The sequence below is a fragment of the Lingula anatina genome, chromosome 10, assembly GCF_051362555.1.
Source record: "Lingula anatina isolate TDL-2025a chromosome 10, LinAna3.0, whole genome shotgun sequence".
In the NCBI taxonomy this organism is placed as follows: Eukaryota; Metazoa; Brachiopoda; class Lingulata; order Lingulida; family Lingulidae; genus Lingula; species Lingula anatina.
This window is the reverse complement of record NC_141776.1, coordinates 2978830-3002308: the sequence shown is the minus strand read 5'-3', so window position 1 is coordinate 3002308 and position 23479 is coordinate 2978830. Positions and strand designations below refer to the sequence as shown.

Below are 23479 nucleotides of genomic sequence, written 5' to 3'. Positions count from 1 at the left end.
TAAGATCTAATGTTTACAAGTTCAAGGTCAACTTGGTACAAAGCTATCATTTAGCTATAAACTTAATTGTGAGCATATGTTTTCTTAATTGTTATAAAGCTTTACGTTTTATTTGATGTTATAAACCACGTGTAAAATTATTTTAGCTCGATTTAATTCGATGATAATGTTTCATGGCACACATATAAGAATAATTTTGCCGTTTATTTTTTTCGAAAGCAAGGCTCTAGGTAAAATACTGGCTCTGAGTTGGTTTGATTAAAAGTATCAAGATGGCGGCAGCTGTCGCTGCATCCAGTGATTTTCATTCAGACCCAAATTTTGCAGTCATTTGCTCTTTTCTTAATCGCTATGGTGAATTGCTGAATTTACCTCATGTATCATTCGCAGATCTGCAGCGGGATCTGGAAGAAACTAGGACGGGTAAGGAAAAACATGCAATGTAAACAAGGGATTTAGCTTGACCTCGTTTTCTAACGTGGGGTTGACACAAAGGATTTTAACAAATAATGACTCCAATCTTCGATCGCAAATGTTTTACAAAACACACGTTCAGTGACATCCATTTATTTGTATAGACTTCTTCTCGATATAAACAATTTATGTATTTTTGGTGTATTTCTTTTATTATTGCCGCCCGATTTCCCTAATATAATGGTGAATGATGCGCCTCGAATTAAGCGTAAATCGTTCACTGTATTTAGTTTTACATCGTTCAAAATTTGATTCCATTGAAAGTCATACGAATAAGTGTCTTTAAACTCAACTATTGCATTCCAAGGAGGTGCCCATACAGAAATCACTCTAGTTTTAAAGAAGAGAGTAGTAGCATGTGAAATTTGAAACCACACATTTCACTCTGTCTGGTTCATAGTGTTTGAGTAAAACGGCAGCCACCAAGTGTAGCTTTTGTGAGTGCAAATTGGTTTGTGTGTGTGTGCATGTGCGTACACATGTGTTTATATGATTGTATGTGTGTGTGTGTGTGTGTTGGACCTCTTGGCTTGTTATGAGATGTCACCCCCCCCCCCCCGGGCCTCCCTGGCCCCCCCTCTCCCCATTACTGAGTTATCGAACCCCAGGTTTCACACTTTGTTTATATTATACCTTTTATATTTACCGTTTCCCTTTGCAGTCCCCACCAGATTAATGGACCTGATCTTCCCCCTGCTGAGGAAGATAGAGAAGAGCATGCAGAAAAATAAATGGGAGAAAAAATTGGCAAAGGTAAATAGAAAACCAACTGTAAAAGTTAATTACGTTTTACTGACTACATGACAGCCAAGGGAGTTGAAAATTTAAACCCAAGTAATGCTGGTACTAGTAGCTAGGAAATGATCCTGTCAGAAATTTTCATGTATAAACTTCATTCCTTTTAACTATTTTAAAGAAATTGATTCATTTAATGTTTAAATAAATGAATTCTTCTTTTATGTTATTGAACTAATATAAGTAACAGATTGATATATTTTTTTAATCATAAAAAATTTTAATGTTTTTTATGCCATAAAGTGTTCAGTTACTTTTATCACTCTTTTGTAGTACAACCCAACTTTTAGTTGCAAACATAAATAGATTAATGAATTATTATTATTATTATTATTATTATTATTATTATTATTATTATTATTACGGTATGCAGTTCTCACAATTTTACATCAAACTCTGTGGTTACTCAGTGGCCATTATAAATGAAGATGATCTGATTATTTTTAATTTTAAGAAATTGACAAAATACAATAATTTTGGTCTTGGTTTATTTCAGTTTTGTTACTCATACTCAGAGGTTGATGGCTGGGAGGTGGACCAGTCTGGGTTCAGAAAATGCAAAGTTGAAACCAAAGTCAGAATACTGAAGGCAAGTAATTGATTTGAAACTATACTGCATTTTAAGAAAAGTGTGTGTGTGTGTGTGAGAAAGAGAGAGAGAGAGAGAGAGAGAGAGATAGTGTCACAATTTTCTTTATTTTTTTTTTCATATACATCATGTTAATCATACTGTAAATATAAGAAAGAATAAGTTTTGAAAAATAACTCAGGTTTGTTATATAAAAAATAATTACAGAATCTGATGGAGTCTCAGTTTGACAAGCATGTGAAGTTCAAGGAGAAGGTGAATGCCATGCAAACCCAAGAACTGAGGGATCTTCCCACTGGCAAGGACAGGAATGGGAAGGCATACTGGTACCTCCTGGTAAGTTACAAGGATGAGATTTTTCCGACTGTCGGCAGATTTCCAACATACGGCATACTGACTGGTACCTCCTGGTAAGTTACAAGGATGAGATTTTTCCGACTGTCGGCAGATTTCCAACATACGGCATACTGACTGGTACCTCCTGGTAAGTTACAAGGATGAGATTTTTCCGACTGTCGGCAGATTTCCAGATTTCTTTATGGGAGCCAAAAAATATCATAAGCCTAAGCCACCCCCTGGACTCCACGCCATATTTTTATGTACAGTCGCCGTCGCCGTGCACTTTTACCGATAACACGATAAGTGGAAAACCATTTTACCTTTTGACTTGAAACTTGCAGAACTGATGACTATTCATAATACGCAGGTCAAGTTCGAAAATCAGCATGATCGGGTCACGTTTAGGGAATTTATGCTGTTTTTTCACTTTTTTCAGCATATATGCAGCACCGATAACACGATAAGTGGAAAACCATTTTACTTTTTGACTTGATACTTACAGAACTGATGAATATTCATAATACGCAGGTCAAGTTCGAAAATCAGCATGATCGGGTCACTTTTAGGGAATTTATGCTGTTTTTCACTTTTTTCAGCATGTATGCAGCACCGATAACACGATAAGTGGAAAACCATTTTACCTTTTTACTTGAAACTTACAGAACTGATGAATATTTATAAAACGCAGGTCAAGTTCGAAAATCAGCATGATCGGGTCACTTTTAGGGAATTTATGCTGTTTTTTTCACTTTTTTCAGCATATATGCAGCACCGATAACACGATAAGTGGAAAACCATTTTACCTTTTGACTTGAAACTTACAGAACTGATGAATATTCATAATACACAGGTCAAGTTCGAAAAATCAGCATGATCGGGTCACTTTTAGGTAATTTATGCTGTTTTTTCACTATTTTCAATATAAATGCAACACTGATAACACAATATAAGAAAAACGGATTGGCCAATTGTAATTATACTCACAGGAGTGGTCAATCTTACTAAAACGCAGGTTGAGTTCGAAAATAAGCATAATCGGGCCATTACTTAAGAAGTTATACTGTTTTTTCACATTTCCTCAGATTCAATTATTAGGCATGTTAACAGTCTCATTATTTAACTAATAAGATGCCTAAAAGTGTTTGTTTGATATTTCCTGCATCTTTACAACATTGTTAGTTGATTATGTAAAAAACATGGTAAACTTGTTATCATGTATTGTGTAATAAAGCGTCAAAAATGGAAATAAACTCATATCATTGCAGTTTGTCAGATTCAATCATCCACTATGTTCAGAATCTCAGAATGGAGGAAATTGGACATTTAACACTGTTCTATTGATACTTTTCCCATCTCATCAATTTTCTTAGTTGGACATATAAAAATGGCAGTAAAATGTTTATTTTGTTTTATGTTAAAAAAGTGTTAAAAATGGAAATAAACCCATTTCAGAACAGTGCTGTCTTGTTTACATTTTGGCATTATCAATGCGTGACTTTGAAGTTCCATGGGCCTGAAGACCTTTGCTAGTCACATTTTCTGAATATCTGTGATACAAATATTTTATAATAAAAAATCGATGGTCATTAAGCTGTTAAACATTATGTAATATTGCATCAAAATTTGAAGAAACCCCCATTTTGGGCACTGCTTCCATGATGACCATTTAAGGAAAATCATGTCACTTACTGTTTTCAAACTTACAGGAAAGAAACATGGGACTAAAATACAGCTTCAGTAGGCAATGCAGTCTGTTTGGTTTTTTTTTTATGTACAGACACAGATGTGTCTGTACATATAGCCGTCACCTGCGTCTGTCGTCGCCGTTGCCGTTGCCGTTGGCGTGCACTTTTACCGTAAACACGATAAGTGGAAAACGGTTTTACATTTTGACTTGAAACTTACAGAACTGATGAATATTCATAATATTCAGGTCAAGTTCGAAAATCAGCATGATCGGGCCATTTTTAGGGAAGTTATGCTGTTTTTTCACTTTTTTCAGCATATATGCAACACCGTAAACACGATAAGTGGAAAACCGTTTTACCTTTTGGTTTGAAACTTACAGAACTGATGAATTTGTATAATACACAGGTCAAGTTCGAAAATCAGCATGATCGGGTCATTTTTAGGGAAGTTATGCTGTTTTTTCACTTTTTTCAGCATATATGCAACACCGTAAACACGATAAGTGGAAAACCGTTTTACCTTTTTACTTGAAACTTACAGAACTGATGAATATTCATAATATTCAGGTCAAGTTCGAAAATCAGCTTGATCGGGCCATTTTTAGGGAAGTTATGCTGTTTTTTCACTTTTTTCAGCATATATGCAACACCGTAAACAGGATAAGTGGAAAACCGTTTTACCTTTTGGTTTGAAACTTACAGAACTGATGAATATTCATAATATTCAGGTCAAGTTCGAAAATCAGCATGATCGAGCCATTTTTAGGGAAGTTATGCTGTTTTTTCACTTTTTTCAGCATATATGCAACACCGTAAACAGGATAAGTGGAAAACCGTTTTACCTTTTGGTTTGAAACTTACAGAACTGATGAATTTGTATAATACACAGGTCAAGTTCGAAAATCAGCATGATCGGGTCATTTTTAGGGAAGTTTTGCTTTTTTTTCACTTTTTTCAGCATATATGCAACACCGTAAACACAATAAGTGGAAAACCGTTTTACCTTTTGGTTTGAAACTTACAGAACTGATGAATTTGTATAAAACGCAGGTCAAGTTCGAAAATTAGCATGATCGGGTCATTTTTAGGGAAGTTTTGCTTTTTTTTCACTTTTTTCAGCATATATGCAACACTGTAAACATCATAAGTGGAAAACCGTTTTACCTTTTGGTTTGAAACTTACAGAACTGATGAATATTTATAATACGCAGGTCAAGTTCGAAAATCAGCATGATTGGGTCATTTTTAGGGAAGTTATGCTTTTTTTTCACATTTTCTCTGATTCAATTCTTAGGCATGTTAATAGTCTCATTATTGAACTAATAAGATATGTAAAAGTGTTTTTTTTTTTTACATTTCCTGCATCTTTACAACATTGTTAGTTGATTATGTAAAAATGATGGTAAACTTGTTATCGTGTATTGTGTAATGAAGTGTCAAAAATGGAAATAAACACATATCATCGCAGTTTGTCAGATTCAATCATCCACTATGTTCAGAATCTCAGAATGGAGGAAATTGGACATTTAATACTGTTCTATTGATATTTTTCCCATCTCATCAATTTTCTTAGTTGGTCATATAAAAATGGCAGTAAACTGTTAATTTTGTTTTATGTTAAAAAAGTGTTAAAATGGAAATAAACCCATTTCAGAAAAGTGCTGTCTTGTTTACATTTTGGCATTTTCAAGATGTGACTTTGAAGTTCCATGGGCCTGAAGACCTTTGCTAGTCACATTTTCTGAATATCCATGATACTAATATTTTATTATTAAAAATTGATGGTCATTATGCTGTTAAACATTATGCAATATTGCATCAAAATTTGAAGAAACTCCTATTTTGGGCACTGCTCCCATGATGACCATTTAAGGAAAATCATGTCACTTACTGTTCTCAAACTTACAGGAAAGAAACATGGGACTAAAATACAGCTTCAGTAGGCAATGCAGTCTGTTTGGTAATTTTTTCTGGCAGTTAAACAGTTTTTTGTGAAAATTTAATTTTTCACATATTGGCATTTTCAAGGTGTGACTTTGAAGTTCTATGATCCTGAAGACCTTTGCTTGTCACATTTTCTGAATGTCCATGTTACTAATATTCTATTATTAAAAATTGATGGTCATTATGCTGTTAAACATTATGTAATGTTACATTAAAATTTGAAGAAACCCCTATTTTGGGCACTGCTCCCATGATGAGCACTTAAGGAATATCATGTCACTTACTGTTCTCAAACTTACAGGAAAGAAACATGGGACTAAAATACAGCTTCAGTAGGAAATGTAGTCTGTTTGGTAAATTTTTCTGGCAGTTAAACAGTTTTTTTGTGAAAATTTCATTTTTCACATATTGGCATTTTCAAGGTGTGACTTAGAACCTCCACGGGCTTGAAGACCCATGCTACTAGTAGTCACATTTTCTGAAAATCCATGATACGTGCATATTATTATTAAAAATTGTTGGTCATTATGCTGTTAAGTATTATGTAATGTTGCATCAAAATAGAAGAAAACACAATTTTTGGTGCTGCTGCCATGATAACCATTATGGGAAAACCGTGTTACTTATGACTGTCAAACTTTCAAAAAAGAAACACCGGACTTAAATGCAGCCTGAGTTGGAAAAGCAGTCTAATTGGCTTCTTTTTCTGGAAGTTATACATTTTAGTGAAAAATTCATTATTATCGTGTTGGCATATTCATTGTGGGACTCGGAGCTCCCATGGACATGAAGCCGAATAGTAATCAAATTTTCTAAATGCCCATGCTATTTATAGTCAATAATCAAAAATTGGTGATAATTATTATATAATTTATTATGTAATGTTACATCAAAATTGACAAAAATCTTTTTGCACTGCTACTGCAAACATTATGAAAAGAAAACTGTGTTACTTATTATTATTTTTAACTTACAAGTATGATTTTTAGGATTGGCATGCAGTTCAAATTAGAAAGCCAGCTCAATTGGGTTATCTTTTATCATTGAATTCATGCAATTTTGTGTGAAATTTTCATTTTTCTCATTCTGGCACTTTCAAAGTATAAACTTGAACTCTGATGGGCCTGAAGCCTTATGCTTTTACTTTCGTTGGTGTTACCTGTTGTGCATAATTAAAATTTGATGTTGACTGTGCAGTTAAACATAATGTATTGCATCAGAATTGGTAGTCTCCTATTTTGTGCATTATTGTTATGTGCTTTTCTTAAGATGTGACTTATGGGCCTGAAAGATCTTTGAGAGGGTCAGTCTGTAAATTTCCCTTGGGTATCACTTACCTAAGTTCAGAGTTATAAAGTCATTAATAGGCCATTAAATGAGATTACATAAAGCACACTTGTTGATATTTCCCTGTAAACTCCCAAAGGTTAAGCTCTCTGCTAGATTAATAATAAGTAAGCAGTGATAATTATGCAGGTAAATTTTGTTTAATATTGCAAATAAGTTTATATATATATATATATATATATATATATATATATGTATATATATATATATATATATATATATATATATATATATATATATATCAAAAAAGATTAAAAGTTTGAATGGCAGCATCATTGGAATTATATTTACCTCTGCCAAGGAGGTTATGTTTTCACCCCTGTTTGTCTGTCATCAACATAACTCAAAAAGTTACGGACCGATTTTGATGAAATTTTCAGGAACTGTCAGAAGTGGGCAAGGAAGACAATGATTAGTTTTTGGTCGTGGTCCGGATCAATAATCAATCAATAATAATCAACAATTGCTGTCTTGGCAGAGGTCTGCGCTCTTGGAGTGCTTTTCTAGTTTTGTTATGTTTTCCTTCTCAAACACTGGCATTTGTGACTTTTAACTCTCATCTGCCTGAGGCTCTGCACATTTTCTATATTTCCACATAAGCAGTTGTATTGTTTTTTATGTCTTTAAACATTATGTAATATTATTTTATGCACTGTCATCGTTTTTCAAATATTGAGACTTTCATCATGAGAATTTGAACTCTCATGGTCCTGAAACTGTAATCTTACTGAAGGGGTGGATTGAGACCATCTTCTGGGTCTTCCGGAAGACGGTCAGGTTATTAAGTTTATATTGACTGGTATCTATTTTTTTCTGTTGGAAGACCATAAAAATGGAGGATGGATCAACATAGATACTTTGGAATACTGTCAGAAAATATCTCTGGGTTCGCTCCTGTTATTGACCATGGTACCTGTTGTGCATGATTAAAATTCAGTGTTGACTGACAGTGCTATTATAAGCATTATTTATTATTGCATCAAAATTGACAAAATGACCTATTTTGCATCTTTATTTTCTGTTTTTTGTCTGTACATTTGACAGCTTTGCTGCCTTGTTTTTTTTTTTGGCAGTAATACAGTTTTTTGTGAAAATTTAATTTTTTACATATTGGCATTTTCAAGGTGTGACTTTAAAGTTCCATGATCTTGAAGACTTTTGCTTGTCACATTTTCTGAATGTCCATGTTACTAATATTTTATTAATAACATTTGATTGTCATTATGCTGTTAAACATTATGTAATGTTGCATCAAAATTTGAAGAAACCCCTATTTTGGGCACTGCTCCTATGATGACCATTTAAGGGAAATCATGTCACTTACTGTTCTCAAACTTACAGGAAAGAAACATGGGTCTAACATACAGCTTCAATAGGCAACGCAGTCTGTTTGGTAAAGTTTTCTGGCAATTTAACAGTTTTTTGTGAAAATTTAATTTTTCACTTATTTGCATCTTTATTTTCTGTTCTTTGTCTGTACATTTGACAGCTTTGCTGCCTTGTTTGACTTTCTCACTAAATGGCAGTCTCATCCCTGAAGTGATCATTTATAAGAGAGAGAGAGAGAGAGAGGCATGTTGAAGTTTTGCCAAATTTGAATTTATTTCATCACTTTTATATCAAATTCCTCTTCTGTAGGACAAAGATCTCAACCTGCGCCTCTTTCAAGAAGACCCTGACCTTGAATCGTCATGGAGACTTGTGTGTCAGAGCAAAGAGGACCTTGAGAGTCTTATAACGAGGCTTGCCGAGGCTGCAGAAAAACCTGGGGAAATGGAAAGCGAAAGTAGATCTACGACTCCGAGCGTTGAAAGCCCTGGTCAGTGTCATAGTAAAGTTATAGACAAAGATGTGTGGCTGATAACCAAACATTAATTGAGACTCATTTTTGTGAAAACTTCAATGATAGAAGAAGAGGGTGAAGTGAAGTGAAACTGCACCAATGATTTTTAGTATCAAAACCACATGTATAGACTTTTAAAAAAGGGCCACCAAACAGGTTTAAACAGCCAAAGAATTGACTGATCCAGACATGAATTTCATCTTAAAATTACACCAGTGCCTCTTATGGATCTTTTCTCTGCCTGATAGTATTTAGACTGTTGATTCCCAAGCCGCAGTTATTTAAGTTTTAACCAAGTTTTAATATTTAATATTTAACCAATGTTTCTAAATTAGTTTGCCAGCATTTGTTTCAATTTTCCATTTTCTGTCTTTTCTTGAAGCTGAAATCAAAACTGAAGAAGCAGATATGGAAGTAAATCAAGACAGGGCTGATGACGATGAAGAGATGGAAGACCAGGATGAAGATCAGGATGAAGACCAGGAAGTACACAAGGATGTTCACCCGGATGTGGAAAGGAAAGAAGTGTCTTCAAGTCAGGAGGAGGGAATAAAAGACATAAAGGTGAAAAAAGAGGAAGAAAGTGGTGCTGAAAAGGAGTTCACAGTGAAAGTTACAGAAGAGAAGAAGGGAGAAGATCTCAGTGCAGTCAGTGGTGAAAAGACTGTCAAAGTTAAAGAAGAAAAAGATTTGTCTGTAAAAGAAGAAACAATTGAAATGAAGGAAGAAGGAGAAGGTGACAAGAGTTTGTTGTCATTAAAAGGAGAAAAAGGTGAAGTGAAATTAGACAAGGAAAAAGAATTGGATGCAAAAGAAAAAGTAAATGAGGTAAATATAGAGGAAGAGAACAGTAAAAATTTTAAATCAACGAAAGACGATAAAACTGATGTGAAAAAGGAGGACAACAAAAATCTAGTTTCTGTGAAACAAGAAAAGACGGAGGAAGAAGTTGAAAAAGAGGGAAGAGATGATACACCTTCTGATGGAGAAAAAGTTGAAGTTGCAGATGACAAAGAAACTAAAGAGGACTCCTCTGCTGAAACACAAAACATAGCACAAACTGTTGAACAAAAGAGTGATGCAAACAAAGAAACAAATGTAGATAAAAATGTTGAAAGATCTCTGCCTGCTACTCAAGAAAGAAGGGACCAGACGTCAGAGACGGACAAAAATTTAGTGACAGATATTTCAGAAAAAGAGGAATGCAGTGAGAAAGCTGATTCAGATGTCAGTAAAGAAATAGTTGATGAACCTGAAAATACAATGTCTCTGGATCCTAAAGATACGAATAAAGACTCCAATCAGGCAACAGAGGACAAAGAAAATACAGAAAACAAGAGAACTGTCTCTACTAATTCAGAAATAGCAAAAGATGCTAACTCTTTGGAAAAAGAAGTTGAAAAGAAGGTAGAGGAAGACATTTCTGTACAGGATGCTGAAGACCAACTGAAAGAGACTGACGAAGTTCAAGACGATTCGTCCAAACCAAAATCTCCTGTCAAAAGAGGCAGGAAAGCAAAAAGAAAAGGTCGAGGAAGGCCCAAGGGGAAAAGTAAAAGCAAAAGCAGATCTAAATCTCCTAGTCAGACTGAGAAAAATGCCAATAATTTGACTGAGAATGCTAACAATGGAAGTAAAGAGAAGGGAGATGATGAAGAGAGTACGCCAGCAAAAGCCAAGGGGAAAAAAGGGAGAAAGAAGAAAGAACAGAAAGATGGTGATGAAAGCGATGATAATATTCCTTTGTCCCAGGTAGGTTTTTTTTTTTTCAAATAGTTTGGCACATTGTCAAAGAAAATATACTTAATTTGATATGACATGCTGTGCTGGTTTGAATTTTTTTAAAGAAAATTTTTCTTGACCTTTATTACATCAGATTAAGCCCCCATGATGTACTCCCCACATTTTGTAATAAAAAAGCAATTTTTATATTTCAGAATTTTAACAGAAATGATGAATTTGGAGAAAGACCATGAAATATGTTGTATTATTTTGCCAAATATGTATGTGTTAAAGATTTGGGTAAAATTAAGTATGCCAACATTAGTAAGTGTAAGGTATTGCATAGCTTGTACACATTTACAATAATTGCACAAAGTATTTAAGCAACATCAATAAATTGCCCCCCCCTCCCCCCAGTGTTGTCAGTAATAGTGATAAAAAGTTGAATCAAAGGTTTGGTTTTTAAAAGTTAGTGGGCTAGACTTGCAAGTTAGTCAAGTTTTGTAAATATCTGAACATGATCAATCTTGAAATAGAAAATTCATTTAAAATGTGAGGAGCTTGAAATTTTTACATAATTATTCTACATGTAGGTCAGAAGGTCGGCCAGAATTACCAAAATCACCCTAAAGAAGGAGAAGGAGATGGAAGAAAGGAAGAAAATGGAGAGGGAGATCAAAGAAGCTGATGAAAGAGAAAAGGAAAAGAAGAGAAAGGCAATGATGGTAAGAGTGAATAAAGCTAAAAATTAAAATTGATCAAAGGGGAAATGTATCTGGACTCGTTCTAAAGTCTGTTCAATTGAATTTTTACCAAACATTGGCCTTCAACATTTGCAACATGTCTTATCTTATGGTATGATATTTCATAGTTTATTTATACCACCTCCACTTGTGATATATGTGCAAATTTATCAAGTCTTTGATAATGGAAAAAGTATGAATTATTTCTTTAGGTTCCAATTTCCTGTGAAGGTCTTTTCAATTGGTATTGAAAATTTTGTTGACATCTATTAGATTCAGATATTAACGGGTAACTTGTTGAATTAAATTTATAAAATCATTAGCAAAGTAATTCTATACTTTTTTTATGAATTTTCATTTTGAAAAATATTAGGAAGCTAAAGACAGTGATGAGGAAAATGTGTGGCTCAAAAAGAAGTCCAAGGGAAAGAACAAAAAAGGGGTAAGAATATAGAAAAATGAATGTAAAGGAATACACATTTAGCTTTTATGTCTGTCTTTGGGTTAGGCTTAAATAATGTCCTCATGCTCTTTGGTGCTTTGCTGATGTTTTATTTTTTCATCTTATTTGAATAGTAAGGATTGTCTTCTAAATAATAGGAGTGCCCACATATGGTGTCCAGGTAATACAGAAAGATAAAGAATCATTGACAGATGAAAAATGATATTCATTTCTATGTTAGCTGTTTCTTTAGTATTAGAGTATTCAAAAATGAATTTGATGTTTCTTTTTTTGCAGTATGTTTCTCATTTTTTACTCTCATTTTTCTCATTTTTTAATGTAAATTTTAAAGATCACACACTAAGTATAAAATAATGACCACAATGGACTATCTACTTTCAGAATAAGAAATCCAAGGGTCACCATGCTGAATATGACACCAGCGATGATGAGTGGTTGGACAGTTACTTCGAGCAGCTTGACAGGCAACACGACCCATCCAGTGATGAGGAACTCAAGTTTGACCAGTCAGATCATGAGTTCTCCATGGACGAGACGGACGATGAGAATTATGTCCCGCATGGAAGGAATGCCAGAAGGGCTGCAGCTAGGAGAAGTAAGTGTGTGTGTGTGTGTGTGTGTGTGTGTGTGTACATTGTGTGTGTGTGTGTGTGTGTATGTGTGTGTGTGTGTGTGTGTACATTTGTGTGTGTGTACATTTGTGTATGTGTGTGTGTGTGTGTGTGTGTGTGTGTACATTTGTGTGTGTGTGTGTGTGTGTGTGTATGTGTGTACATGCAGATGTGTGGGTGTTTGAGTGGGTTTATGTGTATGTGAAAGAGAAAATAAGAGCAGTTGTTAAAATTAAGTGCATGGTTGCTTGGCAGTATTCCTCTGTGTGTGTGTGTGTGTGTGTGTGTGTGTGTGTGTGTGTGTGTGTGTGTGTGTGTGTGTGTGTGTGTGTGTGTGTGTGTGTGTAAAAGGAATGATAGAATGACAGCTGCTAGTATCTTGATTTCTGTGTGTTTGGTTGTGCATACACATGGTTGCCCTCAATGTCAAATGTTAACAGCTAACATTCTTGTTTTACAGAAGAGATGGAAGTGGAAGCAGTTGAGATAAATGATGATACCCCGTGTACCAGGTGTGGAAAGTACAACCAGCCAGAGTGGGTAAGTAGAGAGAGAGAGAGAGAGAGAGAGAGAATGAGAGAGAGAGAGAGAGGAAGGGAGGGAGAGAGAGAATGAGGGGGGGGGGGGGGGGAGAGTCTCAGAGAGAGTTAGAGAGGGGGGAGAGAGAGGGAGAGAGTCTTAGAGAAAGCAAGGGAGTGTCAGTTATAGAAGTATGTAGTGAGAAGGACAGGTGTGTGTATGTTGGGGGAGAGATGGAGAGTAGGGGTGTCAGAGAGAGAGAGAGAGAGAGAGAGAGAGAGAGAGAGAGAGAGAGAGGGAGGGGGGTCTGAAAGAGAGAGAGAATGAGGATGGGCTTGGAGAGAGAGAGGGAGGTGTGTGTGCAGTTTGAGAAGATAGGGTTGGAGATGAGCACATGAAGAGAGAGAGAAAGAAAAAAACAGCATTACCCATACCGAATACCATGTCTTTCCAGATCCTGCTCTGTGACAGTTGTGATGCTGGCTATCATACAGCCTGCCTGAGACCTCCACTTCTTGTTATACCAGAAGGTGACTGGTTCTGTCCTTCTTGTGAACATGTAAGTATATTATATTGATATATGGCTATCACACAGCCTGCCTGAGACCTCCACTTCTTGTTATACCAGAAGGTGACTGGTTCTGTCCTTCCTGTGAACATGTAAGTATATATATATATTATTTTAGTCCCAATTGTTAGACAATGTTCTGAGGCGACAACTCATGGTTTTGATTGTGATAAGAGTACAGAATACAAGGTTATTAGTCCAATAGTCATACATTTAATTCGTGCAATCTGAATATCTCTTACTCTCTACTAGAGGGAGGTGGGGCAATAAAGTAGTTATATTTATTTATTTATTATAAATAGAAATATATTATTATTATAAAATATATTATTGTGCAAAATTATCCACAGCACAGATATGTCAACATCTTGTGAAAAGCCCTAGAAATATATGTAAATATCTAGAGAAAATAATTCTCCCTGCATCCGCGGCAAAAGGTAAGTAAGTAAGTATCTCCAATTTATTAACATATTTTCTCCTCTCAAATATCTTTCCAATTTTTTTCCCAGAAAAAGTTGATTGAGAAGCTGCAGGGTTATTTAAAAGAGTATGAGAAGGCGGAGAAACAGCAGGACCGGCTGGTGAAGAGGAAAGAAAGACTGGCCTTTGTGGGGATTAGTCTGGATAATATACTCTATGAAAATGTAAGATGATAAAAGAATATTTATGAAAAATTTCTGAAAATTGTTTAATGTATAATCTAAAATATGTTTTAATAAGTATGAAGTTAATTCATGTAAAAAATTGCATACTCAAAACTCAAGTTTCAAATATATGTGCATAATTATTATATTGTTTGTATGCAAATGTATAAAACAAATTCATTCTTTTGATAAAAAAAAACAGTCATTAGGTTTTAAGAAAAAATGTGCTTGATTCCTGTTTTTTTTTTTTTTTTTTCTCAAAAAAATTCAAAGATGAACCTTACTGATGAATTCAGTCATGGTAATTGAAGGTGATTTATTGAATAATCTTTTGTTTAAAACTTCAGACCAGTAGACCAAGACCTAAAAGAAAATGGTCGGAAACTGAGTCAACGTCCTCCCAAGGTGAAGACGATAATGATGATGAGGAAGAGGAGGAAGATGACGAAGAAGAAGAAGAGGAGGAAGATGACTACATGGTGAAAGCAAGATCTCGCAGGACGAGAAAAGACATCAACTATAAATTTGAAGAGTTTGACAAGATCATACTTGATGCAGTACAAGATGACGTGAAGGAGCCTCCACCTCCTGGTTTGTACTAACCTGATTTCTGCCATACTTAACTTTCCTTTTCCTTACTATTCCATGCTCTCCCCTTTCATAGCAGCTCTCTCAAACTCTCTTTTCCTCACATCCCACTCCCCCATAGGCCCTCTGCCATACTCCCCCCCCCCCCAGTCTTCCCCTACAAAACTGAACAACCACACAGTATTTGAACATAAAGAATCACCCTCTGTGTCCTCAGTGCTGTGTTGTTTGCTGCCAAAGAGTTTGTGTAAATTTTTCAGTAATTTGTGCAGTGGCATGAAGCCTTGAAGATGAAGTCTTTGATAACTCAAAAATAATTTGATTAAGATAAATTGAAGAATAACTTAATTTAAATTCTTGTTGAATTTGTAAATTTGGCAAAGTTCTTCCAAAGAAAAATATTTTTGGCAATTAAGTGAATATTTCATCAGGTATGATGAAGCCCAACAAAGATTTTTTTCCTTGAAAAAAGGTAATTGAATTTTGAAAAAAGAACAAAAAATTGATCATTAAAACAATAGTTCATTTTGGAAATTGCAAATTAAATGTAGGCAGCATTGTGGTTGTATGAATGCATTGAAGGTGTTATAGTATTGAATGTTTTATATTTGTAGAAGAAACAGCAGGAGACACTGGCCAAGGTATCTCCTCTTATCTTTTTATTGATTAAACTGCTAAATTGCTTGGTGTGAAACAAACTAGCATGCAAGAATTAAGTTTGAAATGGCCATATGGCTTTTTGTGGACTGGGAATTTTTTAAATGGGTAGTCATCAGAGATAGCCTAAAATGAGGCCTTGGGTACTGCTTGAGATAAAGTTAACTTTTTAGTGATTAGGTTGACCCATAAACCCATGAAATATTGCTGGATTTTACACTAATTTAAAGGCTTTGGGTGGGCTTTCTTTGATGATTGCCATTAATGTTATAATAAGTAAATAAATGGGAGCCTGAAACTTAAACTACCCATAGCATATTACTGAATATATTTATTATTCATTTCTTAACAAATATGAAAACTGTCAGTTGGATAAATATAAAAAATGTTTTTATTATACTGTAGCCATAATTTGTCAGTAAAAAATATTCAAGGGTTGTTTCAGGTCATTTATTTACTTTTCCCTCTTTTGAAGGGTGATGTTTTTGTGGTGATAAATCAATATAAGTAAATTATCAGTTCAAGTTCTCACTATATGGTCATTGTAAGTACATCTACAATATGACATTGATTTTCAGAATAGAAGATAAGTATATTGCACAATTAAGTCAGTTTGCTGTTTTGGAAATAAAATGAAAATAAAAAATTCAGTATGGATTAAGTGCTAAATAAGATAAATATAAGTATAATAAAAGATCATTTGTAGTACAGTAAAGGGATGTCCCAAGTTATACCAGAGCTCCCAGCTACTGTGGCATTTCATCATTTTAAGGACTACTACTGAAACGTTGTGCTGTTTGATTCTTGTATGGTCAGTGTAGTACGGGACAGAAAGATTCTTAGTTTCAATATGCAACAAACTCTCCAAATTTCAAAATTTTTTAATCCGTGGTTTTCATTAGAGCACCATAAGCCTACCTTATGCACGTTTTGGGAATTAGGACCTGGGTTTCATTTTGAAGGCAATAAATTCCCTTGTTTTTTATTGGAATTTATAAAACAAGGCAAATGAAGACATTGAATGATTGTTTCTTCTGACATAAAAATGTGAAGTTTGTCTATTGGAGATGATGCATTATACAATCAAAATTACAAAATAGTTTCTTCACACAACAGCCTACTACTGAGCTATTTACAGACCATTATTTCAGAGTCTCAAAGGCGATATAGTTGCATCGTAGTGAGCATTCAGATTTTCACGTCGTACTAGCTAGGTCAGTTCAACTATGGGAGGATTCTCTCTAAAGTGTAATTCGTGGAATCGGCTTAATCTGTACATGGTAGTTTATTATTCCCCATCTGTAGCTGCTCGAGGAGGCGTCAGATCAATCAAGCTGATTCCACTGATTGCACTTTAGTGAGAATCCCCCTCAGAGTTGGACCGACCCAGCTAGTACAATGTGTGAATCTGAATGCTGTCCTGGAATGAAAATAACTGACTTTAGCTCTTGTTAATGGAAAGTGTTACTGTTACTTTGTATCATTTTGCTTTCTTCCCAGGTCGTAGTAGAGGTAAAGACATGTCCAATATCGAAGGGCTGCCACAAGAAGACGAGGAGTCCTACGTAAAAGAAACAGACAATGTAGAAAAAGATAACAGTCGAGAAGAGGCAGAGGAATTACCTGAGAGACCGCCGCCAGTAGTGAGCAGGCAAAAGAAGAAAAAACACCGACTGAATTCTTTGGATATTGATAGTGAGGAAGAGGATGACAGTGAGGAGTATCAAGCCACTGAGTGAGTTCATATATTTTGTGCCAAAAAAAAAAAAAAAAAAAGAAAAAGAAAGAAAAAAATTATGTAAATTCCATTACAGCAAATAAATAAAGCTACTGAGTAAAATGGGGAATGATTTTTGCCAAATTTATTAAGGTCACATTTTAACCCTTTGCCAACAAAGGAGGTTTTTTTATCATTGTCCTTTGTGTGTTTTGGGTTTGTTTGTGGACAAGTTGTAGATTTCAGGTATATTTTTTTCCCCAAATTTTGATTAAATCTCAAGATAGTTCTTCTTGATCACAATTTCAACTGGATGCAGATTTCCTGGTATTTTTTTAAAAGGCTTATTTCATTATTGTATACATGCAGAGCCCAGCAAAGTTTTTTTTTTAAGTTCACTAAAATGTTTCTTTTTTCACAGCGATGACGACTACTCCGAGGCCGAGGAGGAGGAAGAAGAAGGAGAGGAAGAGGACAGTGACGACTGGAGAACGGGGAAGAAACGTGGTGGAAGACTTGGTGGCAGGCGGAGCTTCAGGAGAGGTGGAGGATATCGGTCGAGATTTGATGATGATTTTGGTAAGGACAATGAGGATTGCAGTATGTTTTGAATACTAGAGAATATTTAAGGGAAAGACAAGAAATATAAGTGATCAGAAATGTTAATCACTTGTCTCTGTTTATATTGTTAAATTTGGATGAAGAAATTTGATTTTTTCTTCTGCTTTTATTATATTAACTGATGTTTTGGTGATTGTAATCACTTACTTGGGAGAAAAATTTTTGTGAAACGGCTACTCTTCACTCTTTTTGCAAGAGCATCATCATACCCACATCATGAATACCCACATCATGAATACCCACATCATGAATACCCACAGGTCGTTGGGTGTTGGTAGACCTGTGAACGATTCTCACTAAGGGTAGAAAATGTGTCAATCTGCCAAATACAATCCCTTAGAATCAGGAAGAATCTTATTGATAAAAAAAATTGTATTTTATTTAATTTCAGTTGTTGATGATGATGAAGAAAGTTTGGAGGACAGTGATGATGACTGGGGTCGACCCACGAGGCGAGCTGCCTCAAAACGGATCAACTATCGCGATGGTGACTCTGAAGAATATTCTGATGACAGTGGGCCTGCGAGAAAAAGAAAGAAAAAGTCAACTCAAAGGTCTAAAAACAAAAAGTCCAAAAAGAGGTCAAAAAAGAGACGAAGAATAATTTATTCAGCGAGTGAGGAAGAGGAGGAAGTGATTCCCAGAAAACGTAAAAACAGGTTTGAGGACTCGGACTCGGACAATTTGGGCCCTCCTGCAAAATCTCGTAAAAGGCGGACTAGTAGTCGGTATGAGGATGATAGCGATTATGACCCAAATAACAGTTCCCCTGTCCCGAGGCACAGGCCAAGACAAGCTGCAGTCAAAGCCAAGGTCAATTACAAAAAGATTTTAGATTCAGATAGTGAAGAGGATGAAGGAAACAAATCAAAGAAAACAGGAAGGAAAAACTTTGTGAAAGACGATGATGAATGGAAGGAAGAGGAGGGGGAGGAGGAGGAAGAAGAAGAAGAAGAAAGTGAAGAAGTAACGGAAGAAGAAAAAGAAGAGGATCAAGATGAAGAGGATGACATCCAGAATGAAAGGCAAATTTCTCACAAATCTGACAAACTCTGTATAAATGGTCACACATCATCAACTGTTATGCCTCAGACTGGAGTTGTGGCGCCCCCTATCCCAGCTGCCAATAAACCAACCAATGGAAACTCATTTATGATGGACAGTATTCTTCGGCCAGACAGCAAGACCAACATTGGGAGCGAAGACGATGACAGTCTCTCGGACATTTCCGATATTGTTTCGTATGTTTGTGACTAACAGTTTGCATAAGTCTGGAAATTTTCACATACTTGCCCGATTTCAGATGATATTTCTAGAATTAGTTTTAAACCTAAGTTGGAAAATGACACGTATTTGTCCAATTTCGAGGAAACATGTCAGTTGTACCAGGAAACTCTACACTAAAGAAATCATTTACTTGCCAAATTTGCATCAACATCCATCAGATATTTCATCAGTTTATCATCTGCAGTAGGACCCACGCAAAACCAATCTAGAATATTATGTCACTTTTTTCTTAGTTAAAAGATGACTAATTATTAACAGCATGAGAATGTTATGAAAAACTCAGATTTTTGTTCCCAAAATTCAATTTTTATTTGGAAGTCTCAAATTTTAACGCAAGACCTATGTGTCTTCAAAATAACACATTTTAACTTATTTTTATCCACAAGTTTTAAGTTTCTCTGAGTTTTGATATCATTGTGATCAATTTTGTTCTTGGGCATCACTCCTTGTATTGCCTCTTATTTTAAGCAACAATTGGTTAATTTTTAATTTTTATTTGAAATTTTACCATTATTATGAACTTATGCCAGTTTAAATAACAAGACAACTACATTTTCATTTTATCTTATTAATTTAAATCTTACAATAAATTTTATCTGCATGTGACGCGCATTCGATGTGAATGAATGATAATGGCATTGGTGGAGTCGGGGAGACTAATAAACATTGGGGATTTCAAGACCACTGTATGATCTGAAAATGGGATAATTATATATATTACCTTGTAAAACAATTTGTAAATACATGTATACTCTTTAATGCTAGATCGAGATATTGTGGATATTTTAATTTTTAGATTTTATGTCGTTCTTTATCTAATCAAACTATTTTATATTCAATTTTTAATTTTTATGTAAGTGCTGGTTGGGTTATTTCAAGAATGTAGGTGTGCCACACAGTGTATCCCTGCATAAAAGTAAATATTTAATATTAACTTGTGATGAAATATCGCTGTGGTTAGGAAATGTATTCTGGTTTTTAGAATCTCTGTATCATTAAATATGTATGTTTCACCTGTTTTGTATTTATGATCATGTGTATTCTGGAGTTCTATATTAATTTAAAAGTTTGTAGGTAAGATCACGAGATTCAGTAATCTGTATTTCATTGCCTTTTGTGTAAAGAGTGTGAAAACGTACATGGTTTCAAATGGAATATGGTTTTTACCCACAAAGCGTGACATTTCAGTCGTTTGTCAAAAGGCATTGATCATGTGAAATGGTGAAACGGGTCAATGAAATCTGAACATACTTGATTGAAAAGATTTTGTGGCAACTTTGAAAGAACTTTTTTTTCACTTAATAAGGAGTAAGGTTGATGAGTGACGGGAAGAAATACCAGGTTTCACTTCTACTTACAAATTGTACATTTTACATGATCCTGCAATTGTATCGGTGCTTTCCATATGTGAAAAAAAACAAGATTTGGTTTAACACTAACTTCCAGTTGTAAAATATATCTTAATGCTTCCTTTTGTAATAACTGTAAATGTTTAGTATACTTATGTAATATCTGTAAGTAGTGTATTAAAAGTCTATCATAGCAAAATGAGCAGTCAAATTTCAAACTAAAATGTAGTAGTGACAATTCATTGAAGGCAAAAGCGGCATTTAAATTTTATTCTTTTTACAGCTTTTGCTGTTTAATTGTTTTAAGCATGGCATATTTAAGTGATATGATTTTTCATAAATCTGTTTTTTATTCTGATACAAAAAATGCCTCATTTAGCTTCAAATGCTTTCCAAGGTAGTACAGTTGATGGCTTGATGGTAAAACTAACCATGACATAGCCTTGTGACAATAACCCAGTCGATCCAGTTTCTGCTGCGACACAGAATTATATGCACTAGTTGCAATGGCATGCTGTTTCCATATCCTCTGGTGCAATGCTCTCGTGCATTTCAAATTGACCCTGCTGGCTAATGACATATCGATTACTAGTCTGTTCAGATGCATATTTTATGTGAAAATAGTGAAGTGTGATTTTTGTTCTGTGTTGCACTTTAACTCATGTGTTGTTAAGTTCAGTATGTTTACTAACTGATGCTTTATTTCTTTAAAGAACCACACAGTCATATCTTTCTTGGTCACAAAGAATTGAAAAAGAATTTAAGTTTCCTGTTAAAGTTTAAAGTTATGTGAACAAGGGCATATCCAGGTGTGGCTACTACGGGCATGTGTTCCTCCTTTAATATCAAAGATACCCAGGTACTCCTATCCCTCCTCCTTTTCCCTTTCCCCTCCCCCCCCCCCCCCCTAAAAAAAATAATAAATAAATAAAGATTCAAGCGATACCAAACCAAGAAAATATTCTATGGCTCTGTACTTCTTTTATTATTAAAGTAAAGTAAAAAGTAAAGTTGTGCTCATCAGCTGTTTTACCCAGACACTTTTTATCCTTGTCCTGCCCCCCCCACCCCCCCCCACCCCCACCTCACTTGTGTTTTAACTAAACCCCCACTTCACCAGTGATGAAACACCCTCCATATTTCTTTCCTACCCTTTGTATTAGTTTCCATTATTATTGAGAGAAGTGGCAAATGCCCAGTGTTGTGAGACTCCAACTATGGAAATATTTAAAGCCTCAAACTGTTGACTCTTAAGTTCCTTTGACTGTCTTGCTGCAGTACAAGTATGTGTCTAAAATTATAGTACTGTAACTAGCATGCCTTACAAAATAAGAACATAATTAAATTATTGTATTTTCCTCAAATTTTACTCGATTTTATAAATACCCAGATTTTTTTTTTCTTTTTTTTAGATTAAAGGGAGTTGAGCTTGGTCCAAAGTGGAGCTCAGATCAGAAATATCATGTTGAATACGTTAAATGTGAATCCTGAAAAAATTGAAATATTGACAAATATGATGTATATCTGGAATTAAAGTAATTGCCAGGATAATTGATCCATGCTGTAAGTTTTAAGGTTACCTTAGCAACAGCTTATAACTGTGGTTTACTGTGGGTATCGCTATGTGTATCACAGCTGACATCCAATTTAAGAATTAAAACCGTATTTGTTTTAAATAGTTACAACCTCAAGGTAAATAAATTGATAAAGTGTTCTTTGATATTAAAGAAGTTAAGAGGAGCATTTAAATTTTGACAGGGGGAACATAAAGATACAGTTACACAGAGAAATTTGTATAAATTACTGGTTAATCAATTTATGTCTTACAGCTGCATTCACTAGGATTTACATGAGCTTATTTTAAAAATTGTACAATATAATATTTGTAATCTGTAATTTGTTGGCCTTACAGAATATCATGCATTATGGGTACTTTGTAAAGACTTTGTTTTGTTAACGTAAAAGGTTATTTTTATAGGTCAAGTTACACCTTGCTGTATATGTCTGGATATATTTGTTATATAAAATTATCTTACTTGTTTTAATAGTGCTGATAATTTGCATCAAGTTTCTATTGTAGGAGCGGGGCCGTAGCGATAGTCCGAAGGTTCAATAGTCCGAAGGTTCATTGGTCCGAATGTTCACTATAGAACCTTCGGACCAATGAACCCTTGATTAAAAAATCGATGAAAATGTAACCACTTTTCGGACCAATGAACCTTCGGACTATCGAGACGCCCCCGTAGGAGCTGCCTGGTGCATTAACATAGACCAGATTTTAGTTTTCAACGCAGTCCAGCTGGTGGTACCCACCCCGGAGGTGATGACACCTCTCTTATAATCTTAGTTTTTAGTAGCAAAATTGGAGTTCGTATACCGGGCACTGTTTGTAAACTGTAGAATCATTGCTCTCATTGTAATTGGTGCCACGCATATAATGTTGAATAAATGTTTTGTAATTCTTAGATGACAGCACTATTATAACTTTTTATTGCATTTTTATTACTCCAAACCCTCTTTGCATCAAGGGTCAGTGTTCTTTCACATTCATCAACATTTGATGAAGATAGAAATCATGTAGTTGGAATTTCATCATGCAGGATCCAGTATTTTCTGTACTTTTCTTCAATTTTATTTTGACCTGAATTAAGTCTTTGTGCAGTTCAGATTGAATTAAATGCAAAGACCAGATGTATGTACATATATGTAGGACTGACATTTTAACTTCGGGCTTCAAACACAGTGTCGATACCTTTCTTCCATTCTCTTCCTTCCCCATCCTTTTTATTTATTTATTTATTTTATTTAATTTATTTTATTTATTTATTTATTATTATTATTTTTTTTTTTGGGGGGGGGGGGGTATATATACTGAAGATTTTATGTAAGACTAAGATAGTCTGTCCTTTCCTCGTTCAGGCCATCCAAATGACGACTGTGCATCTAGCTGGCTATAATATAGGATAAATGA

General features: G+C 34.8%; 1 protein-coding gene across 3 annotated transcripts; it reads left to right on the top strand.

Annotated features, from left to right (window-relative positions):
• The first annotated feature begins 233 nt into the window (after positions 1-233).
• LOC106176887 (remodeling and spacing factor 1) lies at positions 234-22973 on the top strand. 3 transcript variants are annotated; one of them, XM_086997107.1, is made up of 18 exons: positions 234-423; positions 1136-1227; positions 1766-1858; positions 2066-2194; positions 8815-8995; positions 9402-10771; positions 11335-11466; positions 11858-11926; positions 12329-12542; positions 13019-13098; positions 13532-13607; positions 13709-13737; positions 14155-14289; positions 14637-14880; positions 15492-15518; positions 17035-17269; positions 17673-17830; positions 18264-22973. In XM_086997107.1, the coding sequence occupies exons 1-18, from the start codon at positions 273-275 to the stop codon at positions 19127-19129; spliced, it is 4281 nt and encodes a 1426-aa protein (XP_086853233.1). In that variant the 5' UTR covers positions 234-272; the 3' UTR covers positions 19130-22973. The 3 variants fall into 3 exon arrangements, with proteins under 3 accessions (XP_086853233.1, XP_086853232.1, XP_086853234.1); XM_086997106.1 differs by lacking the exon at positions 13709-13737 and having other exon boundaries at positions 13532-13636; XM_086997108.1 differs by lacking the exons at positions 13709-13737; positions 15492-15518 and having other exon boundaries at positions 13532-13636.
• Positions 22974-23479: the final 506 nt, after the last annotated feature.